Source organism: Venturia canescens, chromosome 5 (assembly GCF_019457755.1).
Source record: "Venturia canescens isolate UGA chromosome 5, ASM1945775v1, whole genome shotgun sequence".
Taxonomy (NCBI): domain Eukaryota; kingdom Metazoa; phylum Arthropoda; class Insecta; order Hymenoptera; family Ichneumonidae; genus Venturia; species Venturia canescens.
The window spans coordinates 202,050-219,179 of NC_057425.1; the positions used below are offsets into that span (position 1 = coordinate 202,050).

At 44.1% G+C, this 17,130-nt stretch overlaps 1 protein-coding gene across 3 annotated transcripts in view; it reads left to right on the forward strand.

The window, feature by feature from the left end:
• The first annotated feature begins 8,310 nt into the window (after positions 1–8,310).
• Positions 8,311–17,130, forward strand: part of LOC122411472 (flocculation protein FLO11-like) — a 40,479-nt gene continuing 31,659 nt past the window's right edge. For all 3 annotated transcript variants that reach the window (XR_006261155.1, XM_043420279.1, XM_043420280.1), the window contains exon 1: positions 8,311–9,852. Coding sequence is in view for 2 of the 3 variants with exons in the window: in XM_043420279.1 (XP_043276214.1) it covers positions 9,759–9,852 (94 nt within the window). In the remaining variant the exon portion in view is untranslated. The remainder of the gene's footprint in view (positions 9,853–17,130) is intronic.

Below are 17,130 nucleotides of genomic sequence, written 5' to 3' on the forward strand. Positions count from 1 at the left end.
GAATGAAATAAAAGGTAAGCCCAGATAGATAGAAATTGTACGAGCGCTACTGAGTCTGCGCCAGCATTTACCACACCGTGTCCCCTATAGCTTTTTATGCATATTTCATGTCGATGCCTATCATCAAAAAAATGGTCTAGTCCTGCTATACGAGTTGCAGGACTTGATGGATCGAGGAACGGCCTCCTCCTCCTCCTCCTCCTCCTCCTCCTCCTCCTCTCTATACTCTGCTTGCTCGCGTACATCGATATTTGTCATGCAAACAAAGTTCCTTCATTTTATTATATATATCTTCATCATCCAGCAATCGTAATCGCATAATGGCGCGAGCGGCCCCATAAAATATAATTCATCGCATCAATGCTTCGCGAGTTCCGTTCCTGTTGTAAAAATCAAATTTTAATAAATTGTTTATTCCGGTTGTATTTTTTTCTTCTTCTCGATTGACACGCCCGATGACACTCCCATCACCTCTAATCCGTCGTCTGCTGTCGTACCAACCGCGTTTCCGTGTATTATATTTTGTATATGCGAGCTTATTCTCGCGAATATTCAAATTCTTAAATATAACTACAGAGTCACGATTATTAACGACGGGAGGCCACTCACAAAAGGTAAAACTTATTATTGTATGAAATAACAGCAGTAGAAGCAGCAGCAGCAGCAGCAGCAGCAGCAGCAGCAACAGCAACAGCAGGTGTCCTGATTCGATCGACGAGCGAATGGAATAGAGTGCAACCGCGTGTGCCACGTGTTTGAGCGTTTTTGTCAATGAGGGCACGCGTGTCGGTTGAATCGAAAATTCAACGATTATGGTTTTTTTTTTTCTTTCCATGTATTTATATGCTTGGGATTATAATGACAAGGATTTATTTTCAAATATTTTTCTTATGAAAGAAACGCCGCGATGAGAAGAATGGGCATTTGTTAGTTATATATTGTACCCGTGACTATCTTGTTTCTTGTTGTGTAGTGTGTGTTGCGGCGTTCGTATATACCTATATAATAACGGCACCGCTGGACGCTGGCAATGCTGGACGACGCCACTCGACGCACCCACACGCCGGTCCAAGAACCTTCCATTTTAACGGTTTGGATGCATTGTTTATTATTGAGAGTATCTATTTCACAGTGGAGTACCTTCGAGATTCATACTTTTTTTCATATGTTTATATTCATGATGTCATAATTGAGTCAACTGATGCACCGAGTGAGCAAGATCAAGCTTGTATCAAGTATTATATATATATATATACTGAGACTCGCGTCCAGGGAAGCAGATTTTTTGTCTCTCTCATGTGTTCTCGGCCATTGCAGAGCAGGGAGAATCCTTTACGTTTTCCTCCTCTTCACCCTTGTTGTTGACTTATTTTATTTTTTATAAATTTTTCTATAGTTTTGCGGCTGATACTCGCACGACAATATGGAGAAAAATGAAACGGTAAGGAAAGAGCAAGAAAGAGAAGGAGCTAGTAATAATCATCATAGTCTGTGGTACGTGATAGGATATTCAAACTGACTGGCAGGCAAGCACAACCACACGGTTATCATCATTAATTTACGTTACCCGTGAGAATCTCCCCACAAGTGGAACGAACATTATATAAAGCATAGGTCCTTCATATTTCTCTCTTTTTTCTCACTCTTCGCTCTATCACTTATAAAACCATGAAACCTTATTATTAGGTTTCATTTTTTTTTTTTTTTTTTTGTTATTGGTAACGAGAGCGTAACGAGATGACGAGATTCGCGCGTGATCATTTTGAGGTTATGAATGTCGAGCTCGATAAATTGTCCTTTCAAAGGTAAACGAAATCAGAATGAAACTCTTTTGGAATAATGTCGTGGAGCCGCGACCGCACTCAATTTGTGGGAAAAATTTACTTTTTGATGGATAATAAATAAGAGAAAAATTAGGAATGCGCTCCGCATGCGGACGTTACACTTATTATATACGCAGCGAAATCATTGATCAGTTTTTATTAACTTATATAGACACTATAATAATGAAAGGCCGTGTAAGAAAGTCAAGGAACATAATATAATGACACAAAATGTAATAATTATACTATTATAAATTCTCTGGAACAATAAATGGATCTCATGACGCTCGTGTTCCACAATAAGTCATGTATGAAAAACCCGCTCGTATACGAACAAATTATTATAGCTGGCCGGCGTCTAACGACGCTGCTCCCGATGGCAAAGACTCTGCTGCCAACGATAATATGCATACGGTATTGATCGATAAAAACGAATCGCCACCCGGAGTGTCGCTCTGACAATCGCACACGCACACACGTGTTGCATATTATCCATCGATTATTTCCATAACCATTTATTTTGAGATGTTCCCTTTTGTTTATACTTTCTACAATTCCACTTACCCATTTGTACTAATCAAAAGTATTTCCTGCCGGTAATTTCGACGATGGGATTTACGAGATATACAAATTAATCGGCAATTCGCTTATCGCGAGGTGCGAAACGAGATTGATTGAAGATTACACGTGTTAACGACACTGCGAGAGAGGGTGCGAAAGAAAGTATAGTCGCGCCAACACAAATAAGTTTCTTCGTGGTGTTCGTCGCGGACTTGTAAATCCCAAGGTCTCGCTCGTTCGAGGATATTTCTGCTGCAGATAGGTTATAGGTGGAAAGCTCGCGCGTAGACCGTGATCCGAGATTGATTAATTTCCATGCTCGAAGAAACAGCATCATATCGGGGAGGCGGTGAAGCGCGATCATCGGGCGAGACTTGCTGGATGGATGACTCTTGATGGACGATCAAATTTGTATCGACTTTTGTACAATAGCGCGCACTCTCTCCCCGTTATAACCTTTGTCTACCTATATATACACTCTATATATATATATGCTCATGTGTACGTTGGGAATGCTGGGCAGGCACGGAACGCGCAGATGTTTCCTCTGGTTTTTCGAGACTCGAGACGCCAGGTGAGCAACCGAGATGCTTCGGTAGTTCTCTCGCGCTTACATCTGTATTCGACTATACTCTTTTTCCATTATTTTTATTAAACCATTCTTTTTTTTATTACCACTGACCGGTATTTGCCGTTCCCGCGGTCGATTTTCATGAAATATTTTTATTTCCAATAAAAATATAACCACCTGTTATAAGGAAGTTTACGCGAATCGCGCGAATCTAATGGAAATTGAAAATTTCAAGTTTAAGGCTCCTGCTGCAGCGTGACCGCTGATGTTACTGCTGTTCACAGGTGAAAATGATTTGGGAATGAAAAAAATTGAGGTTATAACGCGCGAGTAACAACGACATAAACAGTGGAGGAAGGTTTGACACACCGCGAGTCATGAGCCAGTTTTTGTTTAAAATATAGATATGCATACGCATATAAAATGTTAATCGCCATCGTTATATTAAAATATCTTTCATTAATCTCAATGAAAAGAGCAAAAAAGTGAAAGAGCGGTTGCTTATATTCCTTAAAATTAATGATGGCGTGCTCCGCTTATGCGATAAGTTATCAGTCGTTATTCGCCTCTGCGTATCCTCGTAGAGTACATGAAATATTTCAGCGAACCTTGTGCGTTCAACCGTAAGATGTCGTTACGAGTCACGGTCTTCTCCATCGCATCGACACCTGCGCGCACTTCAAATCGTTTTACGTAATATGCTCATCGAGAAACGGCAACTGCTTGGAACCGTGACGCGCGGACCAAAATCGTTATAATACGATTTCGACTCGATCGGTAAAGCGGCAATCTTCAACTTTTCATTTCATCCTGCAAATGAGAGAAACCGTATACCGATTTAAGGAAGTTGAGGCTGTACAGTCATTTTTTTTACCCAAAAGTGATGACCTGTACCTTTCAAAAGTTAGGCCAGTTTACAGTTTGGCAATGTTGCATACACTTTAAAGAAAAGTTGGGGAAAAAAAGACGGAAAAACTGGTGAAAGCTCAGTCGAAAACACGAACAGTGACGATCCTAGCCTCAAAAAACTGGACGGAAAACAGATTATTATTAATATAATCTCAGCAAATCTCCTAATAAATCTGAAAAAAATTGACATTATTCGGCAAGCCTTGCTCATGTTGCCCAAAAAATTTCATATTTTTAGCATCATTTTTAACGGAGATATCACTGAATGTGTCTTGACTTCCATAAAATTACATGTTATTTGGCCCAAATTGTTATTGATTTTTCTCAGCAACGACGCTCCTAAACTGCCTGAAAATTTAACTGATTTTTTTTTTACACTTCACTTTATAAGATGCAATCGGTTTAAAAGCGGTGACATCATTTTCATTTTAATGCCTCAACTTCCTTAAAATAATCAAGAAAATATAAGATTCGATTTCTTATGTCACTCTACCGACGCCACATGTCAATAAAATAATAAAGCACTTATCACCGCGGCCTGCGATTTGGAATTCAAAAAGGCGGAATGGACTGAGCTATATATATCATCAAGATATATATATATATATATATATATATATATTTGTGCAGCAGTTCTCTGCGAATACATTTGTGAAAAGAGAATACTCGTTACTCGCAATTATGGTCAGTTTTTATTCAAGCGTACTAAATAGCTTAAAAGTTGAAATGGGTGAAAAAGATGAGATTTAGAAATTGCAGCAACGTGACGACCCCTGCTGCGCGCGATCATTCTTTGAAACGGACTTTAAAGCATACATTTTATATTGCTAGCAGGGTTCGTCGTAATATATATAGTATAGCTATAGGCGAGGATTTGTAGTAATATTTCGTTGAAAAGGATCGACGAGCTTGGACGCAACTGCGCGCGAGCGGCGATTTTACAGAGACTCGCCACTCAAAATAGCAAATTTAGAGCTACCTTTCAATGCTTATACATACAGCTATATCTGATGGAGAAAAAGACATCTCACGCTCAATCGGCTAAGCAGGTAAAATTCGTTCATCATTCGTCGTTGAGCATACACGCACTTGTGTACATTTCATAAATATTCATGTACATATATATATAAAGTGTGTTGGAAACATCATCCCCCCCGTCACGTATTCCGCGAGTCCCCTCAAACAAGGCGCATACAGACACGGTGCCTGCCTGCTGCCTACCTGCCTCTTTCTCGCTTTCTCCTTCTGACTAAATCTTTTTCTCATACACATAAACACGGAAACACAAGTGCACGCGCACGATTGAGTTTTTGCCGGAGAATATGGTGCATCAAAGATGGAAGACGAGGTCCGTCCATATATATTTTCTCCTTGTTCGCCCATATTGACCACAGTCAAAATTCGTGAAATCGTCTGTACATCACGCTCTCGTAAGAAAAGAATAAAAGAGAATTCACTGCCTGCGCCAATGTTGAACCGCAGCGGCGACTCTCTGTACTTTCTTGTCAGATGGGGGGACAACCGCGCTAACGTGGGTGTCCATGCGGCCGCCGCCGCAAGTATTACACACACACACACACACACACACCCTGTTCATGCGCTGCGAACACGGCGAAGATCGTGGAAATACACAGTATTCCTGTACGTTTTTTAGTCTCTCGATAGAAACTTGAAACTTTTTTTTTATAAACTCATAGTGGAATTTATACTTTATCCGTTCCATCATGCGAAGCTGCTGTTTTATTTTCTTATATGCTGGAAATATATATATGCATATATACGCGTGGATCATTCCATGCCAAATGAGCTATTTTTTTTATTTTTCCCAGCACTTGACCATCAACGATATTGCTTCGGAAATTTCCAATTCAAAGATATTTTTTCCCGAAAATGATCCTTAGAAAACCTAAATTGGGAACCATATCACTTTTTGGTTATATCATGCTTTTCATTCTCGAGCAACAATTTCCGAACTCGACGTGTTGGTAACGGCTCATTTGTTATAAAAAAAAAAAAAAAAAGAAACTATACAAATAAACTTTTTGATAAATCATGTAAGATTCTGAAGTGACTCATCATCCTGCATTGAGTCGTATTATTGGCGCGCGCGCATTCCTATATTTACATCTCGACGATGAGGCCAAACGGAACAGTGGAATCTTTGTGAATCGCGCTTGAAAAAGCCACGGCGGAAATTGAGCATGAGAGAGGGAGAGGCAGGGCTCGAGAAAAAAGGAAGCGAGAAGGGAGAAAGAATGGAATTTTATTGAAGAAAAGTGGCGTAACTGGAAAACAAGTCCGGTACACACGGTCTCGATAATTTCCATGAGGTCTCGTGACAGTTACCGTCAACATTATGCCGCTACTGGACAGTCTGAACATTTTTTTTTTCCTCCTGTATACTCTGCTATTCTCAACGGAGAGAGTATGTACTATACGAGGCTCCGCTCCCTCACCTCTCAACATCCTTCTCTTCCTCGAGTCTACGTATATCTGTATATCGAGTTCCGCTATATTCTGATTCTCGTTGATTCTCACTGTGACCGCCGACAGAGCTCGAATCATTCATCCGAACGAACGCGAGCGCGCAGTAGAAAAGAAAAAGAGAGAGCGAAAGTTTATATGATTGCCATGACTATACGTAAACGCGCAAGACTAAACGGCAACGAGATACGAGTCGCTGAGAGAGTATGATTTCCGAAAAGCTGTAGAGGGGCGCCCCTGCGCAAGGCCGTATCGATAACCGCACCATACCGGGATTGGGGGGGGGGGGGCGAATAAAAAAGTAAGCCCGTACCGACCAACCGATGGTAATATAGAGAAAGAAAAAACAACGAAACGGGCACATCGCGTGTATAAGTTGGCAAAATTAACAAGATCATGAGAGCGAGCGAACGAATGTCAATTATTCGTCATAATTATGTTAATTGCCACTTTCAGATTGTTTATATTCGACATTATTTTGTCGTTCATATTGAATTATAGGCCGATTTATAATTATGTACATTTTTGATAGAGAACAATTAAAAAATAAAGTATTTGCGGCGTTGCTCAACGGGGGATCAAATAAACTGATCTTTCGTTGTATATCATAAGAGTTTTCGGATGGTTTTCCTGTGTTATCCGACAAAGTTGGATATGATCGAAAAACTGTGCTAAAATGCACGCGTTCTCTTGTGTCAATAATTTCGCTCGGTACAGTCTCTCTGTTCCCGTATTTCAACCTGCCTATGCTTTTCTCCCTCCATCAACCATTTCATACTCGTTTCATTTATTTATACAATGCTTGTGCGCGCGCGCGGTGCCCGCGGTGAATTTGAAATGCGCGGTTTTCACTAAATTTTCAAACATTTGAAAAAAGTACATGCAAGCGCGTTAGCGTATCTCAATTTCACTGCGAGAGGGTTTAATAATAAGCTGTGTTAAGGATATGTTGACTTCTTTGGGCAGTCAGAAAGGGGGGCTAGGCGGTGGGAGGAAAAAAAAGAGAGCGAGTATCATGATTTCGCAATGTGGCGGCGCTGTTCGTTCGCGGCAACAAGGTAACCATCGAGAAGCGTATCTACGTTTTCTCATCTTTCGTTTGTAGTTTATGACCTGCGAGTGAGCGAAGAAGAGAGAGAGAGAGAGAGAGAGAGAGACAACGGTCTTCTCCCTCTCTTTTTCATGGACTCCCCCCTCGGCTCTCGACGCCTGCAGAGGCTCCGGACCATACGAGAATTTTTGCTGAAAAAGCGCATGACGGTCCTGTCGAAAATTTTGCAACGGCTTATCAGAGTTGTTATTTCGTCGTTGAAGGGATTGGGAGCTGAGCGCGATAAAACGAGCAAAAGCAGAGACCGGTCTAGCAAGAAGAGGGATAGGCGGAATTATTATTTCAAAGTGACAAAAGAATGTCTGACTCGCAGGATGGAAAAATGAATGAAGAAGTGAAGCTGAGGTTAAAGGGACACGAATAACCCGTGGGACGATGAAAACTCTGGGGGTCACGGACTGACTGCGGGAGCGCAAGGAAGTTGGAGCGAATGAAGGAAGTATGAGAGACTAGAGGGAGAAAGAAACTTGAAAAAAAAAATGAAAAGAAGAAAAAGAGAAAACGCGCGTCTATAAGATAGACGGAAGAAGCTGAGTAAGAGGGTAGTCAACGGACGAGAGGACGGAGAGGAAGGGAAAGATGGAATGAGAAAGAGAGAGAGAGAGAGAAAGAAAGCGGGGAAGGAAGAATAAGAAGAAGAAACAACGTAGAAGAGCCACGCGACGTGATCGCTTCGGGAACGTGCGGGCGTTTGTTTTCTCGGTCGCACGCCCTGAGTCCTCTTTCCTTGTGAACTCGTTCTCTCTCTCTCTCTCTTTCCCCCTCCATGATGAGGGACCCGCGGCTGAGTTAACGACTCGAGCCGCCGTGGCCGCCGTTGCTGCTAGCCACTACGCTTACTCTCTACCTACGGTAGAGAGAGAGCCGAGAGCCGAGCAGTGCGCTCGTGATTCCTGCGCGACACGGAGCGCTTATCGATGCCTCCGCGTATTACGAAAATATCTATCTTTCTATTTATACATATACAAATGTATGTAAACTGTACAATTTTACAATGATCGTTTGTAAGTTTATACACTTTCCTATTCGCCGGTGAAACGAGTTAAATTTGAATTTTCCGCCTCTGTAAATATACCCTCGAATGATCAACGTAACCGTACCGCCGACATCAAAAACACAACGATAACAGTAGCAGCAATAATAATAATAATAATAATAATAATAATAATAATAATAATAACAACAACAACAGCAACGATAATAATGATGGTATAATAATGAGAATGGCAATATCGCGGAACTACGAAGACGAGAGGATTGGGATTTTCATTGAATAATTGTCAAGTGTGTATACGTGTGTATATATATATGTGGTGCTTCTGTATGCTCCCCGTTTTCCCGTCTTCCGAGTAGTGCGTATATGTTTTTGTTCAGCTTCGTGTGTAACATCAACATTCCAAAAGGTTCATTGAAAGACTCGTCGTGTTTTGTGCTCGATTCCGGGTATGCACGTGAACACGAAAAGAAAATAGTAATAAAAAGAAGTTAAGAAATGTGTTGTACTCGTGGATTTGCGCGGAGAAGACAAGTGCACGCGCGGCGGCCTCTCGGGCTACCTTAGTTTTTCTTTATGTCTTTCCAATTACATACGCGGGGATTTACACACACAAATTTCATCTATCGGGATTTTCTTTTCACCGAATCACATTTTTTTTATCACACGCGACATAGTGCTCGATTCGAGAGGAAGGTCGGATTGAATAAAAATATAAATAATTCGTATCGGGAAAGAGTAGGCGGTAGAAAGAGAATTTGAAAAAAATAAGCCGTGTGTGCGTGCGGTGCGTGGAACAGTGACAAAAAGAGTAGAAAAAAAAAGGTTTTTCCATCGGTGAAGGGGGTCAGAGCGGCGTGAGGAGGGGAGTGAGAGGTGTCGCGGTGCAGTGTGGGCGGGGAGGGACGGTTTCGAGCGCCACCAAAGAACGGCACGACACTAGACGGGAAAGAGAGAAGAGGAAAAGCAGCACCGCCGGTGTGTACGTGTGCGTTGTGCGAGCCTCCCTTTTTTTTACTCGCGCAAAGTGCAAGAGCAAGAGAGGGATAAAAGACGCGCGCACGCGTCTCTATATGTCTTGCTGCTGCTGCTGCTGCTGCTGCTGCTGCTGCTGCTCTTCGGTGTGTTTGTGTTTAACGTGCTTGTGTTTAAGTGCGCGGAGGAAAAGGTGGACAACGCGACGAGGACGTCGGATGTCGACGGAGTCGACGACGACGACGACGACGACGACGGGCAAAAGGAGGTAACGGTGCGCGGTTAAGGGGAGGGGGGGGGGGGCCGTCGAAAAGGAAAAAAGTAGGGGAAATGCCGATCGCCGGTGGAATTCTCGTTGCTGGAAGCGCCTCGCGTTGCCTCTCCTCTGCCGCTGGCATGCTTCGATTCCTCGCCAGACTTTCAGGTTAGAAAACACGTTTTTCTCCCCGTTTCATCAATTTTATTTTCCCCCCGTCGATTCATCATTTCCCTTCACACATCTCAAAGCGCCGTTCAATTATTTCTCGAATCAGTTTATGAAAATTCATGTCTCTGAGGAAATAAACTCTTCGTCTATCGAATACTTGACACTTTTTTCTTTGCGTTTTTTTATATCGCGTAGATATGCTCTTAAATTTTACAAAGGTTATGTAGTCCAAAAAAACGTATCATACTAAATCTCGTTCAATTTTTCTTTTCTCTATTAGCGAAACAGTTTTTTTTTTGTACATGAGCTTTGTGCATCGCGTCCGCGGTTATATGAATCTTACAGTTTTCTTTCTCCGCACTTAAAAAATTTTTACACATTTTTTGCGCACGATGATCGTGCACGCTACTTGACGTTTCGCCAGTCTCGCGTGGTGTGGTCACTCGCCACCGCTGCCGCCTGCTGCTGGTGCGTTGCCTGCCTGCCCCCGAGGTAATGATCACGTGATCCAAACCTCGGCCCCTGAACAGCGACGCTCAATTCTCGGCTACCGCTCGCACATTTTTTTTTCACCACTCACCTCCTCGCTGCGATCATCCTGATTAATAAAATAGATCTATACCGGACTCGGATATTATTTTTCTTCGATGGCCCTTTATTTGCATTTTCGCATTTTAAAATTCGAATTCATTGTTTTGAGATTCGACCACGAAATTTGAAGGGGTTCGTTAACAACGTTGAAAGGAGAGAGAAAAAAAAGTAATGAAACGATATAGAGTCATTGTAGATTTTCGCGCATGTTTTTCCCTACCCTCGACACCATTCGACGGCTCCGAGTTTCTTAACCTTCTTTTTTCTATTATTCTCGTTGTTGTATTATTCTCGTTTCGTATATACCTCCCTGACTTTTTGTTCTATTTACGCGTCTTTCGCCGAGACCGTGGCCTCTCTGCTTTCAGACACAATCTTTCTCTCTCCGGACGTCTTTTCGTGCGGCTCGCGACGTCCCCGCATCCCGACGCCGATCAAAGCAAGAATGCGCGAAAGGGCTCTCGCAACTTGACATTTCCGCACTGCCCCCCGCACATCATTTTACAACTATATAAATACGCTCAATCATATCGTTAAAATAATCTTCATTCTGATAAAACCGCGCGGGAACGCGCGAAAAATTGTCAAGTTTGCGCGTTTCCTTGTGTCGATGTAAGCAAAGCGTTGCGAATTTGAAAAAAAAAAAAAGCAAACTCTGAGGTGACGCGATTAAAAGAGAGGTTTGGAAGGATGATGATGATGATGTCAGCGTTCTTCCAAACGAGAGACACAGCGTGTGTCGAAAGCAGTACCGAACCCCTTCGTTTTTTTTATCTTTTCGCTCAAACTTGTTATTATTGTTTTTTATTCTCGTATATCGAACGTTGCGTATGTACACGGGGAAGCGTAGGTGAGACACGTACACGGTGGGAATCCCACGCTCAATCTCGCCAGGATGACGATTGTCAATGAGAATTTCGCGGAGGAGTATTCGGATCTATCGTAGCGTGCGCTCTTTTCTCTTCACCCGCCGCCGCCGCCGCCGCCGCCGCCTCTCCTGCTTTCCATGCTCCGTCCTTTTTATATTAGTTACGCGAGACCGGGGCCAAGGGGGGGCGGCAGCAAGTGGATAACAAATTTCACGAGTTTTTTCTGGCTCGTACACGAAGGGATTTGCGATTTTGTTATCGATAAAAGAAATGTGAGCCGATTTAGAAGATATTGGGCGAGCGCGTATTAATTTTAGTCGGCCAATTTAAAAAATCGAATTACCGCGAGAGGCATAACGAGCGTGTATGATTGCACGAGGACACGAGGATATCCGGTCGGCGGCAAAGCATAATAGCTTGGCGCGATTGACCCGGAATACGTGTATAATTATCATATATATACGGCGCATCGTCGCGCGCGCATATTTTATTCATTTGGATGGAGGGCATCGAATGGCGCCGACCTGAGCAGATTTAAAGTCGGAATTACAATATCTCTTCGTGTTCGTATCGTTGATAAATGCACGCGTATGTTTCGTGTCGTGCTCGCGCACAATTCGCGCGCGGGAACCTTCGTTTTACCGTTATATCGCGGGCGGTAGGCAATTCTACCGATACCGTTCGCCGCTCGCTTCGGGGCTAGCATGCAGCCTCGCTCGCGTCCGCAAAGATTTTTCTATCGCCGGACGCCGAGCCAAATACCAACGTTTTTTTTTCCTCCCCGCCTCTCACATGCAGCATTTACTTTTGTTGTGGCAAAACTTGTAATTTCCCTCATGCGTGCGCCCGCGGGTTCTCTCTGTGCACCGCCATTTTTAATTACTTTTCCATTTTTCTTCTGGATGTTTGCGACCCTGACGCGACATACGTATACCGGAGCTGGAACGCTCGCCGGATCGCTGCAGCGCATAGCTCGGTGCACTTGTCCGATTTCGCCGCGGCGAGCTGCCCGCCGCCTCTTCTCTTTTTATTTTTTAATCCACCAGCGTCTAAATCACCGCTCGCTCGCATACTTGGACTATCAACCTGCATGATCGTTGAATCGCGAATATCCGCATAAATATGAGGACAAATTCGTTTTCGAAACCTGTACTCGCCGCGAGACGCGAAACGTCATTGATCGCGGGGGGGGGGGGGGGGGATCCCGGGTAAGCCCCGCGAATTTAGTTTTCTTACTCGAAATGAAAGTATACCGCCGCAATGTCAGACGTTCCACGAAAGGTTGGAACGACGCAGGAGGGGATGGATAAAGCAAAAAGAATGCTGGCTACGGTGAGAAGAATAAAAATGGGAAACGTGCGTTGTTGGGGTAAAGAAGTGGGCCGAGCGACGGGGGATTCTTCGGACGTGGAATTTTTCAAAGGTAGAGGCTTTTCTTTCCGGGTTGCTCGTCCAGCACGAAAAGGCCGCTTTAAATATTCACGGACAAGATTCCTGCCCCCGCGCGCGCACCAAACGAGTCTTCGAGGGAAGCTTTTCTTCTCGTTGCGTCCAACAGCAGAGAGATAACGAACACGAACGAGAGGAAAAGTCAAACGCTCCGAATTTTTCATAGTCGCAAACTCTCTCCCTTTCGTCCTGCTCTCTTTCTCTTCGCAACGGAGAGTCAGCGCGGAGGTTCGTCTACCCTTTTGTCCAGCATGAGCATATTTCGTATATGAAATTTGATCCTCAATCTTCCGGTTCTTCTTATTTCGACTCTCTGTACGAAAAAAGATATTTACGCTCCAAAAATGTATACATGCTCGCATGTGTTTCCAACGCGGATGCTCTTTATCCCGTGGATCTTGGATCGACGCTTCGGGTAGCTCTAAAGTCTGTGGAGATTTGGAATAAATCGTATAGGGGTCATTTGGTTCACGTCGCCGACGACGGCGACAACGACGACGACGACGACGACGACGACGACGACGACGACGACGACGACGACGACGACGACAATGGTCGGAATGAGGGAGAGAGAAGGAGAAGAGAGGCGACTTTTCGCTTTTTCGCCGCCACCGGCGCCCCAAGTCATCGGGCATACTCGCTTCCCTACATTCCGGAACGTCGTTGCAGTTTAGTTGCAACGTGCAACACACTGCAACGAGAGAGTCGACCGCGGAAAGAAATTCCACTGGAAACGTTGAACCGATTCCTCTAGTCACTATATATAGTGATGAATAAAAGAGAGCTAGCGAGCGAGCGAGAGAGAGAGAGAGAGAGAGAGAGATTCTTCGGCGGGCGAATCGATGGCGGGTCGTGCACGCTTACTCTTTCGCATCGGTATAATATCGTACACATAATATTCGATATGATTTATATATCGATTTATGCCCCGCGCGGGTGTATACCGCTTATAAGTCTCGTCCCGTTCCATTATCCTGCTCTGGCGGCGGCACTCCGCACGCACCCCGCGCGGGAATCTATATCGGAGCCTCGTTCCGACACAAGAGATCCATCCACCGAGTAAAGCGTTGATACGCGTGTTTCCGCAACACGCACGATTTTCGTTCTTTTCTTCGTTTACCGCGATGACGCCCCGCCCCCGTCCCTTTGACAATCGCAAAAGGTTCAACAATTTCTCAATAGATGCGGCGCGTATGCGTTGCACGGCATCCTACGCTCTATACGCTCTAAGAAGAAAGAGGCGATTTGGGCCGTGTGGTGCATGCGTGTGTGTGTGTGTGTGTGTGTGCCATATAACATCGCCCGTGTCTCATCGAAGTGAATGAGAGTTTCTCACGCGTCCTCCGCGCCCGTTTCTCTTCCTCAATTTTCGTCTTCATCAACGAGAGCCAGACAAAGTGCGAGCGCGATAGAGAAGCCGCCGCGTGTGTGAATAACAGAATGAGAGTGGAGACGCGCGCGTGCGTTCCTCGATACGTCACGGCGTTCTCCGACACACGAGGAGAGCGCAGCGTCTAGACGCGAAAATATCCGCGAGACACGAGCGACAAGTCCGCAGGAAATGCGAGACAGACGCGGACAGACGGAGAACGAGAACGAGAGAAAACGGAAATATATACACGAGAGTCGCGAAGAATGTTGTGAGAAAGCGAGAAAGCGAGAAAGAAATGGAAGGAGGGGGAGAAAAACAAAATGAAACGCGAAGGTGCACGAAAGACGGAGAAAGTAGCAGTGGGAATGAGACAAAACGAACGAATCTAGAGAAAGAGAGAAATATGGGCGCGTATAAAAGTATATGTAACATCGGAGCGAGCGCGACGTTCGGTCTCAAGAGACTAAACAGCCAGCGGATCCAAAGAAAAACGCGAGAGCTCCGAGACGGAAAAAAGGAAAAAGGAAGGGAAGAGCATTAATCGATACGCTATACGAGGTGGTTCCCGGTTGGGGGGTAGGGCGCGGCTCGCGAATAAAAAAGCCATATTTCGAACCGATCGAAAATTTCATTCGGATCTTTTACCTGCGCATTTATAGGTATAATCTCCCATTGAACATTTTCTTATTTCTTATTTTATCGTTCGATATACCGAAGCATTGGATTATTTTTTTCCCGTATCCGCGACGCGTGTGCTGGAAACTGGAATCATTAATCGATGCAGCATTAACCGAAAGCGCTGAAGCTTGCTGGGAATCGGAGAAGAAATATATAGGCAAGCATATATAGGGAGCAGGAGGAAAACGAGTAGATTGTATGGGCGCGCGCGCGCGCACGGATAAAAAACCAATTAGGACAAATTCTCACTGGTCTCGCGGATGCTTTTGGAACTTTCCAAATACGAATGTCGTTGCCCTTATTTCGGGATTTAAATAAAATTCTATCTTTAAACTCGGGCGACGGTGTCTCGCGCGCAGGGCGAGCGAGAGATAAAGACGAGGGGTGAGGATGCCAAGAGAGAGGGAACAAGTGCCCCGAGAGACTTTTTAACATCTCACAAAACACTAAACGGGAGACGAGAGACGAAAGATTTTGAGCATTTCCTACGAGAGAGAGGAGGCCCTCTTCGCACGAGCCCAGACGTCCCTCCTGCTCGTCTATACTCTTTCCCGTTCTTCTTTCATCGACGATCCCCCCCCCGCCAGCCTGCTCGGGCGTTCGCTCGCTTCGTTTTTACAACCTTAATTTCGTGATTTTTACACACGTACCCGTATGTAATCCCATGTGCTTATTATTGTTTATTTTTCTTTTTTGGTCTTTAGCTTCGTTTTGAGAAAAAAAAAAAAAAGATGCCTCGTGCGAAATAATTATCGCGTGTTTTTTGTTTGAACGACATTTAATTTGCTTTCCTTTCGATTGATTGTAAAAATCGTTAAAATCATATAAATCAATTAGAATAAAATAAGTTATTTTGATCGGTGAACGGTGAGAATACTGTCTGGGAGGCATACGTAAGGAAGGAAATGACGTAACTCACTCCGTCCTGTCATTCCTACTTCCTGTGGCTATATACGAATCTCATCGATTAAATTTTTGTGTGCGTTCGCTTTTTCGTTTGATTCTTCGCAATTTCATTTATTCCCGTTTTATTCCGGTTCGGTAGAGCGGAGTTATATAAAAAACAAACTAAAATACGGTCAATCGATATGGTATCGTTACAGCTGTAAGAAAAGAAAATAATTTGGGGATGCGGCCCAGCGCTTCTCTCGTTCCCCCTTTTCGTTCTCCATTAATTTATCTACATACAATTAAATAATGGTCAACGCGTTATATTTAATGGAATTTTGCTATTCGCGTATATACATAACATATTGCGAACAGCACCGGATATATAATTAAGTTGCGGGCGAGAGGATTGAAAATAATGCGAGGACGATGAGAGCTGTGGGACAGAGACGACAAACTTTCTTATATGCCCGATCCGACTGGACGGACAGAAAAATTTTCATGTCGCGTGCCGCTATTAATTAATTTACACTCGAATCCTTTACCGCGTTCTAATCCTTATTAGTCCTTTGGTTGGCTCTTTCATGCAATATTACGACACCCTCAGGATTGTGGCTGCACTTGACGCGCATGCATCTATGATACGCGCGCGCGTACACACCTTCTTCTATACCAGCAGCCTCTCACTACTCTCGCTCTCACTCTCGTTCCGCAAGGATGAAGATAAACGAGAAAGCAGCCAGCCCACACGCAACGACACTCGTACCTCGATCGGTCTATGTATTACTCGGAAAAAAAGGGGTGTCACATTGAATTCTCTTCCGGTACTGGTACGGAATGTATATACGCGTGTTTTTTTAAAATATTTTTCGCCCTCCCCCACCGGATTACTTGTATACTTGAATCTGCGCTGGTTCATCCGATTATTTTCTCTGTTGGCTCTCCCTCCGTGTATGTTAACCCTATATTTCTCTATTTTTCTCTCGTACAAAACGGACACGGAAAAAGTAACGGAGAGAAACATATTCTTCGCAAGCCCCGACCGCGCCAACCGCGCGAGAGGTAGTATAAAAGGGTTTCTTTCCAGCAGAATTGTCCTTCCTCTCTCCCACCTCCCGTCCTTTCTTCTTTCTCGCATCTCGAGGTTTAAGATTGGATTATCGGATAAGTGGAGAGCTGCTTTTTCCAAGCTGTCTTCTATATATACGGAACGTCCTGAAATTTAGTAAATCTACTCTGCATTTGGTCAACTTTTTCTCCCTCCCGCGCGAAAGAGACAGCAGCGAGCGGCCTTTCGTGTTGTTCGACATGATGATCCTACCAGGATAAACGTCAAATCAGCCCTGAATTTCGGCCTTTCTCTTTCTCCCCTCGTATCGCCTAGCCTAGCTTTTTTTTTTTCATTTGCCTTCCTTCCTTCTTTTTATT